Raw genomic sequence first — 14,644 nt, 5'->3', positions numbered from 1 at the left:
CACCTTTGTTGGAAATATTTCGTCAATGTATGTGTGGTGCGTGTTTTGAGTAGGAAAGAGACATGGACCCTCAACTCGCTCGATTTGCATTGCAAGATAGGATCAAACCACGTGTGCAATCTCTTTAATCATGCTCCTCCTCTGTCAACCCAGGGCATCCATCCATCTCAGCATCATCATACTTAGCCTTACACCAGAAGCAATAGTGATGCTTGTTGCGCATGTATTGCACCAAGCGCCGTAACCGCTCGTCAGGGCTGAGAGTGTTGAACTCATCCAGTTCCGGATCCTCTTCATCGAGATCCTCCGCCATTACATACGTGTTCCATGGCTTATGAACGGTAGTAGTATCCTTACCCAGAGCATGTTTGTCGTCCATATCAAGCTCGTCATCGACATACGTAGGTAGTCGCGTGGACGACAGAGTGCTACTCTGCTCCAGGTCATGCCGCATCATAGCCTCGCGCCTGGCCTCTTCGCACGAGCGGATGAGCCCGCGGTAGACAACAGGAATGGAGCGAAGGGGCCGGCAACAGTCGGTACGAGTCCTCCTCCTCCTTGCTTGAGAATTACCGCCGTCGGTATCATCCCGTTCCTCACTTTTCTGCACTTCCCCCTCACCACTGCCCTTTTCACTACCACCTCTCACCTCATTCTCATGATCCTCATCCATCCCCTGCGCCACCTTCTGCGCAGCAAGTACCTGTCTCTCCAGCCTCGCCTCCTCCCTCTCCCTCCTCAGACGCTCGCGATACCCTTCCTCATCCACCCTGGCCTTCTTGGCCATTTCCCCGGCCGCCTCGGCAGCCTCCCTCATCTTGCGTTTCCGGTCGCTCTCCAGCCCGATGCCCTCGCGCCCATCTTTGATGCTGATTTTGATGGGTTCCGTCCGACCCTCCGTGGCACCAGCACCCAGAGCATTGCCGGGGACGAAACCCATTTTGGCCATCATCGCTAGACCTTTGCTTTTTGCTGCTGTGGGTGGTGGTGGTGGTGGTGGTGGCGGTACTGTTGCTGACGAAGGGGAAGTAAAGGAGGGTGCCGTTGATGGCGAAGGAACGAATTTGCTAAACAGAGAGGTTGACAGTGCGGCTTCTCGACGGGCTTCCTCTTCGGCTGCGAGCTCGGCTTTGGATTTGACACGGCCGCGTATCTCACCTTCGCGCTGGAGGCGGAGGCGGCGCTGGAGAGAGGTTTCGATGGGCTTTCCACTTTTGCTGGAGGTCGTTGTGGAGGGTTCGTCGGCGAAAGTCATTTTCATATAATCATCCTCGGAGTCGGAGTCGGGGCTGGCGCCGCTGGTGGAGGGGTCTTTGGTTGTTGATGTCATTTTGGGTGGTTGGCGAACTAAGTTTCTGGGTCTGATAGTGGTGCGGTTTTTTGTTGAAGGGTTATTGCGACGTTTCTTTGTAAGTTTGGACGAAAAGGTAAGTGTGTGCCGTAATATTGATTGTGATGTTTGGTGCAGGTTCCATTTGGTTGCCGCTACCCAGAAAAAAAATCGGTGGAATATTTTGTCTCTGTTGTCTCGCATTGGAGCACACTTTACACCATCCAATCTTGGACCTTGCATCACACAATTCCAAGCACGCCAGTCTCTATCAAAATACCATGGAAGATTTCTGGACCGTACGTTGATTTACGTTAGCATCGGCTTTCAATGCCCAATTGACTGAGCCCTTCTTCTGCTATGTAGTACAGATGATTCGCCGCTGTTTGTTCTAGTTGACGACTTATGAACTTCCTGATACCCCGCCCATTCCACTTTCTTTAATAAACACCACCATCTCTAATGAACATGTCCCATCAAGCAACGCATTCTTATGACCTGCATTTATTTAGGCAACAGAGACTAGGGCGTGATACTTGTGTAAGATGTTCGGTTCTCAAGAGGAAAATATCAATGAACGAGCTCCGTTGCTCGGTAACACTCAGTCAAGCTGCAACACACCAAGTGAGCCAACCTCCAAGGTGTCCAGGAAAGTAGCATGGCTTCATCATCCGCGAAGGCAAACCATCGCTTTGATTCTGTCCACAATGCTGGCTTCATTGATCTTTATTGGTGTCCTACTCACTTGCATTGCTCTTCGAGAGGGAAAGGTAAGCAAACGTCATCTTCCAGGTTACAAGCTACTTCGCTATTTGGTAGGTAGTTTCAACGCCAACTAACCACATCTATTTCAAAGAAATCTAACGGACTCACACCGCCAATGGTCAATCTCACCTACACCAGCTACGAGGGCATCCGTCTCTCTAACGGCGTCAACGCTTTCCTAGGGATGCGTTATGCCGCTCCTCCGCTTGGAGACTTACGCTGGCGAGCACCAGTAAGGCCCAAGAGAACCAACACCGTCGAGAGGGCTGACCAGTTCGGGCCAATATGTCTCAGAGCCGGTGTTAATGCACCATCTCCTGGCCAGAGTGAGGACTGTCTTTTTGTGAACGTGTGGGCTCCAGCGAATGTCACGGAAAAGTCAAAGTTGCCTGTTTGGGTGTTTATTGGGGGAGGAGGTAAGTCGATCTGATCGAGATGTTGACTGGTGATACACGTTGCTGACTCTTTTGAAGGTTACAATGCCCTCACTAATGCTAATTGGAACGGAAGTGAAGTCGTCCAGAAGTCCGGCCACAACATCGTTATGTTGGACTTTAACTATCGGGTTGGGATGTGGGGGTTCCTCGCCAGCCAGCGGGTGAAAGATGACGGTGATTTGAATGTCGGCTTGCTCGACCAGCGGATGCTGTTGAAATGGGTGAAGAAACATATCTCCGCGGTATGTAGTTTCATATCTGGCCCCAGATACTTATCACCCGCAGTCTAGACTGACCTCACACGTCGACAGTTTGGAGGAGACCCCGACCATGTAGTCATCCACGGTGCATCAGCAGGAGCAGGCTCCGTAGTGATGCATCTGTTGGCATACGGTGGCCGTAACGACAACCTTTTCGTAGGTGCCATGTCCGAGTCACTCTTCTTCCCAGCCCAGCCGTATGTAAAAGAGCTCGAATATCAGTTCGACCGATTGGCGCAGCAGGTTGGCTGTTCGATTGTAAATTCGTCGGAGCAGCTCACTTGTTTACGGAGTCAGAACGTCACCTCTTTGCAAGCAGCTAATCACGCCCAACATTTCCCGGGCCATGACGGACCACTCTTGCCTATCTTCTACTGGACTCCATGCGTGGACGGTGACTTCTTGCAGGACCTCCCTTACCGGCTTATCCGAAGAGGTCGTCTTTTGAATGTACCGATTCTTTTTGGTACCAACACAGACGGTATGTGCTCCTATTCCATTCAAGGACATATAATTTTAACCTCCTATCATCCTTCTTTCCATTCCCATCTCCTTCCCATTCCTGTTCTTGATATCACCTCACTAATCACGAGCCCCCCCTCTCTCCACAAAAAAACAGAAGGGTCAGTTTTCGCCTACGACTCCCTCACCCCCTCCGACCTCACCAACTTCTTCACCACCAACTACCCCCATCTTACCCCCTCCGACATGCGCCATATCCTTTCGCTCTACCCGCAACTGCCTCCCTTGCCGAACCGTAACCCCTGGTATCCAACCACCAGTCTTGCCTACGGCGAAGCTACATTCATCTGTCCCTCTAATAACTTTCTCGACGCTTTCGTTTCCGCCTCCCCCTCTCCCTCTCCCTCCTCCTCATCACCACCACCCCCAAGCAACCAAACCCAAAGAAGGAAAGCATTCGCCTACCGTTTCAACGTCCGCGACTTTACCCTCCAGGCCGCCGGCGTCGGCGTGCCCCACCTCTTCGACGCGGCCGCCATTTTTGGGCCGGATAACATCAGCGGGTTCGGGGCTGGGGAGGGGAGCAGCTACAAGACGTATAACGCACCGATTGTTCCCATGTTTATGGCGTACTGGATCAGTTTTGTGAGAACGTTGGATCCGAATATATTGCGAGAGAGGGGAAGTCCCGAGTGGGCGACATGGGGTAGGGATTCTTCTTCTTTGGATGAAAGTGGAGATGCGGATGGAAGTGAGGGCGGTGAGATGGAGGACAGAGGTAGGAGGGGGAGGGCGAAGAGGTTGCTGGTGGAACTGGGAGATACGAGGATGGAGGAGGTCGGGGAGGAAGAGAGTGATAGATGTCGATTTTGGGAGGCGTTGGGGGATCGGTTGGAGCAACTCCGACGGGTGTCATAGTGTTCCCTTGGTGGCTTAGTAGGTTATTGGGTTTGGCCCTGAACAAGACAACGCTTGACACTAGACAGGCATTGTGATAATTATCTTGTAATTTAACATTACGACATGTAATCCTTTCGGATAACCTTCCGAGTACAGAGCGATTGATTTGAGGAAGGATGAAGGATTATCGATAAAAGACTGAAAAAAAAACTCACAAGTGGATGGGGAAAGTGCGAGAAGTAAGAGAGAAAAAAAGCGAGGAAAACGTGAGAGAGGAGGAAGGAAAACGTGAGAGAGGAGGAAGGAAAAAGAGACAAGAAGGAATGAAAAATAGAGAAGACTCTCCTCGCCCTGTTGGCAATAGGTGCAAAAGAAAAACAATATGCGCCAGCCGCGAATCGAACGCGGGGCCCATCGATGGCAACGATGGATTTTACCACTAAACCACTGGCGCTTTAATTGTAGATGACATAATGTTACAGAAACTATGCTCATGAGCCACAATGCGACATGAGCAGTATCTTCGGCATTGTTTGACTAGGATATCTTTTTCATTACTCAACCTCTTTCTTGTCTTATTTGATGCCCAATTCATGTCTATTTTCCCTCAAAGCAGCAAAAGTCAACGCCAATGCGTCCATTGTATGTTCTCAATGTGTTCCGCTGAAGTCGGTCCAGAATAAAAGTTTCGCCGCAGACGAAGCTCCAAGCCCTGTGTCGCCTTTTGTTAAAGGACCTGATCCCTCAGCCCCGTGCCTTGTGATCGGAGTTGGTGGTGACATTATTAAGCCATGCGTATCCTCAATCCACGTCCATCGAGTCCTATTCGGGAGGTGGAGGCGGTGGCGGGCGATGTTCGTTCAGCCTGACAGCAGCAAAACGCTTAGCAAGTGGTTCATCCGTCGAGTTGTGATTCCTTTGCATCAATGGGTGGTGGCTGAGGTAGGATCTGTCAACCGAGGGAAAACTAGCATCCTCAGTTCTGGGGCGCTTGGGAAGTCTCTCACCAGTGGATTCCAAGATCATGTGCAGGGTCCTCCACCCCTCTGTCGCCCGGAGTTGGAAGGCGTCGGCAAGGTCATGTTGTGTTGCTACGCGGCAAAGGAGTGCCTCCTCATCCTACGAGGAAGAATCAGTATTCTGTCGGACCCAAGTAGAAATACGGTGAACTGACCTTGGACAGCACGCTCATCTGCCGGATAAAGCAGAGCAAGTGGAAGTTGCTAACGTCGAATTGGTCGGACTTTTGGTTCACCTTAAGAATCTTTGCTACTGCTGAGGCTTCCTGGGCTTCGCCGACAAATTCACGATTAGCGATAGGGAAGCCGTCATTCGTGAAAACAGGCCGCGGACTTTCAGGGAAACCATGGGTTAAAGTGACGAAGAGATACTCGACGGGAAATGCGGGCTTTGCATTCTCTTGGACGTTTGCTCCGTACTCGTTGATCTTGCGATAGAACACCTCGGGGATGTATCTCGTCCTGCTGACTGAGCCATCGTCATCCTCCTCTTCACGCACCAACATTTGACCGGGGTCCGTGGAAGGTTCGATGATGTCTGCCCTGACCATCTCGACTGCATCGTTCGACATCTGATAGGCTGAGATCGAAATCTCGCCCTGCTCATTGCCAGAGATGACGCAAGTGACAAAATTGGAGCCGAACCGGCCTGTATCGCTCCACTTGGTAGGCTTTGGGTGCTGTGCCTGGAGCCTCGCCGCAAAGCAGATCTCCTGAGCCGCGAGGAAGTAGGAATCGGTGTGTCTCTTGCAGATGGCACTCCCGTCACCCTTGCCAGCGTCCAGGAGATCCGTCCAGATCACACCCACAGGCTCCAGTCCGCATAGTCTTGCTACCTCGTTGACATCCTTCTCGTTTTCCCACGCGTTGAGAGTAACACCGTCGATCTCGTCAACCTGCGGTGGTTCGTAGATGGCTTCCACGACAGCCTTGACGCCGAGCGGAACAACATCGTATTCGAGATATTTGCCGTAGAGGATACCAAGCCGTTGGCATCCGGTCATACGCCAGGGATTGAGGAACTTGTCGATGATCTGGGGCGTCGCGAACTCGACGTGGTCCACCATTCTGAATGGCTGGGGCTGGAGAGTGATAGCGCTGGGCTGGCATTTTGTGCAGATACCTTCAGGCCATTGAGGGTGGCCCGATGGACAGTCCCGCTTGACTCTGTAATAGGGTTCGACAAGCGGGGGGATAAACGAAGCCCCAAGCTCGGGCTTGTTTGTCGCAGAGTTGATTTTGCGGAGGTATGCGTGTACTGACATGTACTTGATTTTCTTTTCCTCGAGATACTTTGCGTTAAACGGATCAAGGGGCATGCAGTAATCGCACATACCCTTGGGCCCGTGGCGACACATCTTATGATCGCGCCCCCTTGGGATCTTTCCGTCACGCCTGTCTAGCCGATCGTCCAAAGGCGACTGCCTCACCGTTTCCCACGGGTTCTTGATATGTTCATGCGGAGATGTCAGCGGAGGCGGGTCGATGGGCAAGTCTTCTGCAGGTAGGATCGGTTTGCCGTTGAGGCGGTTCGTGGATGAAAGCACGCTGGATTTGGTGGCTTCGCCGTTGCCTGGGCCGTCGGTCGCCGCATCGTTGTGCTTGTAGGTGACAAAAATAAGATCGCCATGGCTGTTTTCAGGTCGCTAGTTAGTGTCTGGCACATAAATCGCAAGATCAGCGCGAGAGATCAAAGGGGTCAGCTTGCCTGAGCCCAGTCTGGCCGACCTTGAATTTTGCGACCTCGCTGAGATTCTTGGCGTCGCTGCCGGTCGGATGGTTCGAGAATGTAATTGTTTTCGGGTCAACAGTCGGGGGAAGCTTGGGAATGAGTTGACGGCCAAGATCCGCAAAGGTGTCATCTTTCTCCAATGTCAGGCGGAGCATGCCATCGGGACCGCGTACCCTCAACAACATCGTGGGCGGGCTGAAAAAAAAGGTGACGTCTGGGCTGTCAAAGGGTCCGACGAATCTGGTCTATTGTCGTTCGGCGAGTATGATCCAGAATCTGAATTCAAAATGTGTCGCAGGCGTCGGATGTAGGGCGGTATCTATGAATAAAACTTCTTTTTGCGCAAAGTCTACAAGGTCACGCCAGGTCCTCGGACTCGGGGTGAAGGCACAACTGGTGACGGGATACCGGGTGCCGTGGTGATCGGGCAGGGAACCTAGGTGATGCAGTGTTGCAGGTGGTGAATTGCCCGTTGGTCGGCAAACGGGACCTGATCGAAGGGCGGGGAGCTCCACGCAACGCTGTACGATAGTTTCAGGCGTTCGTCATACGTTGTGCCTGGGCGGCGGGAGTGCTGGGGCGTGCTGGGAAGTGCTGAGCAATCGAGGCATGCCTGGGTTTCCAGAAGGGCCAAGAAACTCCCGGTCCCACGTCGGGCAGAGAGAGAGACCTGAGCCCAATGCCGGCCCGGCAAATCGGTAATGCCCCGCACCCCTCGAGAGTGACAGAAAGGGGCTGTCGCGGCAGGCATCGATTTCCACTTGCGGCATGGGCCCCTGCCACTCAGATGAAGCCAGCGCGCGCCAAGGGCCGAAATTCCATTGTCAAGCTCCCCCTGCCGCGCTGCACCGTCGCAGTTGTCAAGGTGTTCTTTCCAGGCATGGGCACTGCATTTGATAACCAAGGGAAGCACGATCACATTGCCGTCGGTGTCCATCACTCACACAACCGCAAAAGGCAAACACATCCACCACCTGGCAACCTTTCAGTTGCACGACGACAATCCTCACGCCGCCGCTTCTTGGTTCACTCTAGTCGCTCGCTTTCTTCCAGAGTAGAGAATACAGACATCATTTCTCGTCCGTCAATTTGACACACTTTATCCCGAAACATGTTCAGCCTCGACTGGCGGGGGCTTGTGCTCCCCTTCGCCTATCTGATTGTCCTGACGGGCACCTTCATGACCTTTTCCACAATCTACCGCAAGAGGAAAGCCCGTATGCAACCCCTTTACCCAGAACTTTCCATGCTTCTCTGAATAGAAACCTAACCACGTTGATTCTTCCAGAGCAAAGCGCAAACCTCGCACCATGGTTCGGTCCTCACCTCCAACGCAACGTCTACCTGTCACTCCTCCACATGGAGCCCGAGAACGGATCCGAAAAGGCACCTAAAGTTCCCGAAAGTGTGCTCCGGGCGGCTCTGCTGCGCCGCGCTGTCGAAGACATCCACCGTATTATCCAGATCCGCGCCGCCAAGGCCGCCTGCAGCTCTCTTTTGCAGCGTGGAAGCATCGGCGATGATCTGTGGCAAAGGTTCCAGCGTGCTGAGAAGGAAATGGAGGAAGAGCTTCGTGATGTTGTAATGGAGGTGTGTGTTCCTCTGTAGAGGGTTACCGTGCGGATTATTGGATTCTAGAAATGCTAATGCCCGATTCTTCAGGCCAACGCACTCGCTCCCAACTGGGGACAGAGCATCTTCCAAACCGCCAACGAGATTGCTGCCAACACTGTGCTGCGCGAGCGCCTTGACGAGATCCAGGCTCAGGCAACACAGGAAAAGGAGTGGTGGGAGAAGCGCAGGGCCACCGTTAGAAGCGAGTTCATGAAGGAACTGGAAGGGGATGAGACTGGTACTGGTACCCCTGCGGACACCAGCTCAGTCACCTCATCGCCGTCGAACAAGAAGGGCAAGAACTAGAGGTCACGTCCTAGCGAGCGGTGCATGAGAGTGACGTGAGCATCTCGCATAGAGATCTCCGGGGTGGCTGTACAATAAGAAGAGAGGTATGGGAGGGCAGGGCAGCGTGGGGCTGCGTTGGGCAAGCAATTGCATTCTTCCATGGCGTTTATGGGTTGGGACCTGCAGCAAAATATTCAAGGGTATACTTTTTGGGGGGGAGCCTCTTCAGGTCGTTTACGGGTCTTGGTCGAGATATAGTACAGCCCACAGCGTCCTTGGGTTTGGGATTCTTACGTAGACTTCAATACCTACATTGGTCAATATACGAATGAAAGCGAATCAGGCCTCGGCTTGGATAGTTTGTATTTGGTATGTCGCGCTGTTCTACGCTCTAGGTATGTACCGATGTTGCCGAGCACCAGCGCTCGTTCAGTACCTCTAGCTAACCTGCCTGGCTATCTAGACCTTTTCAAAGCGAATCCTTCGGAAACTCCAAATCTTGCCCGTCTTGCTATCCCTACCCCTACCCATTGCAACAATCACTGTTAACCTAAAGATACCAACCCATCTTCCTCCTGATCTCATCCAACTCATCCTCTGCTCTCCTGACCCTCCTCTCCGTCTCTGCGATATCCTCGTCCGGCGTCCCTATCGTCGACTTCAACAGCGCCGATATGTACGTCGACATTCCATTCCCTTCGTTTTCCATAGCTGCCATTAGAGGCGGACTCATGCCCTTCGAGTCCGCCCGTTGTTGCTCCGTCTGTTGTCCACCCAGTTCCAAATCTGTATCATTCCCCATAGCGTTATCATCTACCTGCTCATCCCCCTTCTTTCCCCCCGTACTCATCTGCCGCATGTCCGCATCTAAACCTAAACTTGTCCCCGTCGGCAACGGACTCTCACACCCCCTCAGCCCAATAAACCGTCCAATCCTCCTCCGCTTCTCCTCGATCCCCATGCCTGCCGGCCATGACACCGGACAAGGGTAGTGCGCCGTCCACTGGCATGGCGTGCGCTGGTGATAGAAGCTCGCTAGTCGGTCCAGCTGGTCGTCGGTCAAAAGCCAGAAGCTGAGCAACGTCTGGGGAAATTCGGGGTGCACGGTGCCACTGGTTAGCTGCACGAGGGGGGCGAGGGGGAGGGCGAGTTGGCGGAGTTTGGAGGCGAAGGTTGGGGAGAGGAGGGAGCGGCGGGTTGTGAGGGTTGGTGGGGTTTGTAATTGGTGAGAACTGGGTTGAGGGGGATGTGGTCGTTGTGGTTGTGGTGGTTGTGGTGGCTGTGACGCTGCTCCTGATGATGGGGGAGGCGGACGGCGGTGATGACCCCGAGGATTGGGTTGTTGACCTGGGTGTTGCCCGTGGTTGGACATTGTGCTTGCTGTCTCTTTTTTCCCCTGAAGAGTTATCGCGTTTCTGGCTATGAGGGTAGACTCGCGATACCAAACCTGGCCTGATTGCCCACACACTCGCCGTTCCTACTTCGGTAGCTCTTGCTCAGTGGTTTAAGAGGAGGAACCCGAAGGATTTTATACAGTGACAAGCAAGACCTGAAGAGGATATACGAGACGACAAGTTCCCGGTGAATGACCAGCTCGTGATCAATTGGTCTGCTCAACGTCAGCGCTCGTTTGCGACGGGTATGACTGCGATCCGATTACAAGCGAATAGGTTTGCGAGAAACTTGACGAGGGAATTTGTAATGAGTAAATGGGTCGGTAGGTATTGAGGAACATATGATAACTCAAGTAAAGTGAAGGCTTTTTTTTCTCGTTTCTTTTGTCGGTTCGGTTCGTGCACCCGTAGTTGCGGCAGAGTAGAATGAGTAGTTGTATGATTTCTTTTAAACTATTTGGTATCCTCCCACGATGGACGTTTCTGAAAAGGAAGGGCTACGGGATGACCTGCTGAAAAATAAACCGACGACGACCTTTTGGATACACGAACGAAACGAAACGAAGCAGAAGCGATTCACGATTCAAATAAGCAGACCGGAAATGATGAAACAGCCTAGTGAAGATGACCGCCGTCCCTGTTGTATGGTAGACATTGCTCACGAAAGCATGTTTTTTATGTCTTTGGTGGTAGAGAAAAGCCGCTGGCGATTTCCAGAAACAGCACAGGTAGGAAGCAACACCGGAAGTTGGGATGCCGTCATGGTCTTTTCTTTGTCTTCCCCCTTTTTTATAGGGGGGGCTTTGTCTCTTTGATTTGGATTTGAGAGGGTAACGCGATTATGCCAATCGAAGACATTGTTCGGCCTTGTGTGGAGGTCTTCTCGTCGAAAACGATGTGAATGGAATGAATGAATGCCAATGACAGTAACAATGCATTTTTCCCATGTGGCCACGCAAGATGCCAAACATAGCTTCTCATTCCATCCACATCCAAGGATGAAACATTCGAGACGAACAAAGAGCGCGAACGGAAAGTTGCCCAGACGCTCTCGGTTCGGTTCTTCCCCTTTCTCCTCTTTCCCTCCATCCACTTTCCAGCCACACACACACACACACACACACACTCATATACACACAGTACACACACCTATCCCGAGCTGATTACAGCAACCACTTAACCTTGGCAACATGATCCGCTTTCTTCTTGCTGCTCTTGACAAAGCCCATCAGCCTCAACTCCGCCAAGCCGTGATAGAACTGCACCAGCGCCTCTCTCTCGCCCAGTCCACCATCCACCGAGTCCTCGCCCACAAGCGCGTAGTACGCAGACCATAGATCCGCCACATTGACCAACGACCCCGTCTCGAGGTACAATCGATATAGAATACACGTCGTCGGCAGCGTGGCCGACAGCGTCCCGTTGGCTTTGCTGCAGCACTCACACCCGAGGTACGCATGCGGCCTTGTCAACGCTCGCTCAAAGGTCGTTCCCGGCCGCGGAACAAAGACGTCCCGGTACGGAGCCTCGGTGTCGTACGCCCATGCTTCGTGCAAGAATAGACTGTCGACGGGATCGCTGTAGATATGGTGGGTGAGTAAGTCCACAAGAGCGTCGATGGCCTTACCGAAAGCCTTGTCTTCGTCCGTCAGTTTGGCCGTGTCCTGGCTGAGCTGGACCTTTTGGGCGATGACGGTTGTGCGGAGGACTTTGCTTTGGGCGGTGAATTTGCTCTTGAGGGCTTGTTGGCCTTTTTCCTGGGCTTGCTCTGCTAATGCCTCGATCTCGTCGCGGATCTCGCAGAGGGAACTGATGAGCTCCTCGGCTTCGTCCTCCCAGCCTGGCAGGTCGAGGTCGGGACTGCCGGTTCGGATGGCTGTTAGTAGGCGGTTGATTAGGGCAGGGACGTCGTCTGCTCCTAATCGTTTTATGCCGTCGATGGTGGGCGTTAGATCGAGCCCCCCTGCGAGAGCGGCCACGTAGAGATCGGTGAAACGGCCAGGAACGAGATCCATGCTTGTCAGGAGGTGTAGAGAACGCAATAGTTGCATCAGGTAATCTTGCTTTTTCTGCCGCTGCTCAACCATCTGGCGAACGAGGTAGCCATCATCTTCGACGAGTAACTGCGCATGCTTGAGCTGTCTGGCGTCCACCGCGGCCTCGACGTGTGCCTTGAAAGAATCAAGCGTCCGTACAGCCTGAATGTGCTCAGGTTGGAGAAGCTGACGGGTCAGGGACTTTTCATCCGCAAGCAGGACACTCAAAGGATTCGCGTAGAAGTGACACATGTAGGCGTACTAAATGACAGCATATATGTCAGCCATGGTAAATGTCCTGATGAAGATTTCAGTCGGACTTACCTTGATAGAGCTGATGAAGACCCGAATACCAGCAACCTGATCCCGCTGGCGATCGAGCAAACTCCTCAGTAACGTAGGCCCCAGGCGAAGTGTCGCCTGCGTCCCAGCAATGGCGCTCTTGAAGACATTATCAAGAACCAAATCTGCCTGGACGACATCGAACTTGGCACCAAACAATTGTCGGGCAGTAGACTTGAGGAGTCGCGCCTGGAACAATTCCACCGAGGTAGCGATGCCAAAGAGTACGGAGAACTGGATGCGCCCCTGCCATGAACTGCATTGCCCAGATCTGTTTAGCCACACCTCCTCGAGGGAAAAAGCAGGGAAAGGAGTAAAAGATTGACGGTCAACTTACTGGAAAAGACCAAGCAGATCAGTCAACAACGAGCTCTCAAATGCCTCGCTATCCTCAAACGCCACAACAACTCGCCGTGACGAATCCTGCTGCGCGCCGAAAAAAGCTTGTAATCCCTCTAGATCATAGTCGAGATACTTCCTGCCATCCCGGCCTAAGGCGACCTCGGTGTCTTCATCCCTATCCCCTCCGTCAAGAGACACCTGCGCAGTGGCGTCTCTTATTACCTTCTTGAGCGCCGCCTTGAGGTTCGGCGCCCCAGCCGCCCGTAGACGAACAAACCGGGCTTGTGTGGCTTTCCCGAGAGCCTCGGAAAGTTGTTCGAAAAGGACGTCTTGGGAGGCGATGTTGGGGCCGGTGATGATGAAGCCGGCTGGGATTCTGGTTCCTCTTGTTCTGTTTTGTGTCAGTGCCGGTTTCCCCTTAACTAATGAGATCGGGAAGGGGGCATCACCACTTACGCATCACCTTCAGCGTCACGTATAAACGAGCTGACATCCTCCAGGGTCGTTCGGTTCGCCTCTCTTAGTACGTTCTTCACTCGTAGAACTCAAGTTAGCAATTTTTATCCAACACCACATCCAAAGCGCAATGCCACTCCCCCGTTTCTGCCCCCGTCCAAGCCTATAGCTCCCCTAGGAGATCGAAAACTCATCGGCAAGTCACTCATCTTCATCCCCTCCCCTCGCGACAAGGTAAAGACCCAACAAATTACACAAACAACGAAATCAAAACCTACCTTAATTCGTCCATCCAGAACCGGCCACGCCGTATCGAACACCTGTCTCCTCAACCCCGCAGCTTCCACACTCTCCTTCCCCCCGAACAGTTGAGAGAAGGCAGCAGCGGCAGTCGTTGTCGTCTTCGTCTCCTCCTCCGCATGTGGTACTGCTCCCGCATGATCGGCGGCAGAGGCAGACCAAGCTCGTTTACTACTGACTCTCCGCTTTTTTACTGGCCGAGCTGTTTTCTCTTGTGCCAGGGAGGTATGGTGACCTGCTCTTGGGTTGAAGATGTAGACTGCCTGTTTTTCACGAGTGTGAATTAGTAAGTAGGGCTGCTGTGAAGAACCGCGTTCGGGGCAAATTGTGAAACAATGGGGGCATAAAACGTAAACATACTCGGTGGTCATCCTCCTCAGAGAAAACTGGGGTTTCGTCGTGTGTTTCTGCCATCTTGAATGGTGAGGTTACCTTGGCTGATTACCAGAAATCGGGTATTTTTCAGGGAAGCGCAAGGTGTAAGAAATGTAAATGGATTCAAGGGTTAAAAGAAAGTTGAAATGTTTGGACACTTATCGATCCCCGTACGGCTTTCAGGTAGTTAGTTAGATACTAATGGAAAGTACTCGACATCTTCCTGTGTAGCCGTTAACGGAATCGTAAAGAGACGGGAACTAATTCAACATCAAGTTCAGGGATGTTTTGTCCATGAAACGGCGTCGTCAATATTTTGAAGGAACGCGTCTCAAACATGGAAGCTCCCTCGTCCATTCACGTCCCTGGCCATGATCTCAGGACACTCACTGCTGGAGCTTGGGAGGAGCAGCGCTAAAGGTGCAAGCCACAGCACCTCCTGCGCCACTAACACTCCAACTTTAGTTTGTAGAGATTCGTTAATAGCCCCTGTGGATTACCCAGCGATTCGCCCCCGGGCCGTCCTTCGTGAACTTCCTAGGTATTGTTCGTCCATCTGTTCACATCATACCTGATTCCCAAAAAANAAAAA

The 14,644-nt window shown here is 52.6% G+C and overlaps 6 protein-coding genes across 6 annotated transcripts in view; 2 read left to right on the top strand and 4 right to left on the bottom strand.

Annotated features, from left to right (window-relative positions):
* Window positions 1–124: 124 nt before the first annotated feature.
* On the bottom strand, window positions 125–1,330 carry NEUTE1DRAFT_142815 (uncharacterized protein; the record flags this gene model as incomplete). Its single annotated transcript, XM_009858305.1, has 1 exon — window positions 125–1,330. One exon carries the CDS (start codon window positions 1,328–1,330, stop codon window positions 125–127), a length of 1,206 nt encoding a protein of 401 aa, XP_009856607.1.
* Window positions 1,331–1,875: 545 nt separating this feature from the next.
* On the top strand, window positions 1,876–4,320 carry NEUTE1DRAFT_91848 (uncharacterized protein; the record flags this gene model as incomplete). Its single annotated transcript, XM_009858304.1, has 5 exons — window positions 1,876–2,100; window positions 2,187–2,511; window positions 2,569–2,774; window positions 2,844–3,273; window positions 3,412–4,320. The coding sequence occupies 5 exons, from the start codon at window positions 1,876–1,878 to the stop codon at window positions 4,170–4,172; spliced, it is 1,947 nt and encodes a 648-aa protein (XP_009856606.1).
* A 656-nt stretch (window positions 4,321–4,976) lies between these two features.
* NEUTE1DRAFT_105928 (uncharacterized protein) lies at window positions 4,977–7,090 on the bottom strand (the record flags this gene model as incomplete). The annotated part of the gene is made up of 3 exons (XM_009858302.1): window positions 4,977–5,273; window positions 5,329–6,819; window positions 6,917–7,090. 3 exons carry the CDS (start codon window positions 7,088–7,090, stop codon window positions 4,977–4,979), a joined length of 1,962 nt encoding a protein of 653 aa, XP_009856604.1.
* A 926-nt stretch (window positions 7,091–8,016) lies between these two features.
* Window positions 8,017–9,144, top strand: NEUTE1DRAFT_91842 (uncharacterized protein; the record flags this gene model as incomplete). Its single annotated transcript, XM_009858301.1, has 3 exons — window positions 8,017–8,122; window positions 8,194–8,495; window positions 8,568–9,144. The coding sequence occupies 3 exons, from the start codon at window positions 8,017–8,019 to the stop codon at window positions 8,823–8,825; spliced, it is 666 nt and encodes a 221-aa protein (XP_009856603.1).
* Window positions 9,145–9,690: 546 nt separating this feature from the next.
* On the bottom strand, window positions 9,691–9,987 carry NEUTE1DRAFT_33727 (uncharacterized protein; the record flags this gene model as incomplete). The annotated part of the gene is made up of 1 exon (XM_009856635.1): window positions 9,691–9,987. A coding segment is annotated over one exon (297 nt), but the record flags the coding sequence as incomplete, so codon positions are not given.
* Window positions 9,988–11,360: 1,373 nt separating this feature from the next.
* Window positions 11,361–14,644, bottom strand: part of NEUTE1DRAFT_126387 (uncharacterized protein) — a gene marked incomplete at both ends in the record, with an annotated part of 4,362 nt that continues 1,078 nt past the window's right edge. Inside the window, 5 exons of the mRNA XM_009858300.1 lie at window positions 11,361–12,498; window positions 12,562–12,835; window positions 12,917–13,312; window positions 13,378–13,451; window positions 13,656–13,940. Of these exons, the coding sequence (XP_009856602.1) occupies window positions 11,365–12,498; window positions 12,562–12,835; window positions 12,917–13,312; window positions 13,378–13,451; window positions 13,656–13,940 (2,163 nt within the window). The remainder of the gene's footprint in view (window positions 12,499–12,561; window positions 12,836–12,916; window positions 13,313–13,377; window positions 13,452–13,655; window positions 13,941–14,644) is intronic.

The sequence above is a fragment of the Neurospora tetrasperma genome (assembly GCF_000213175.1).
Source record: "Neurospora tetrasperma FGSC 2508 unplaced genomic scaffold NEUTE1scaffold_81, whole genome shotgun sequence".
NCBI lineage: Eukaryota > Fungi > Ascomycota > Sordariomycetes > Sordariales > Sordariaceae > Neurospora > Neurospora tetrasperma.
This window is presented reverse-complemented; position numbering and strand designations above follow the sequence as displayed.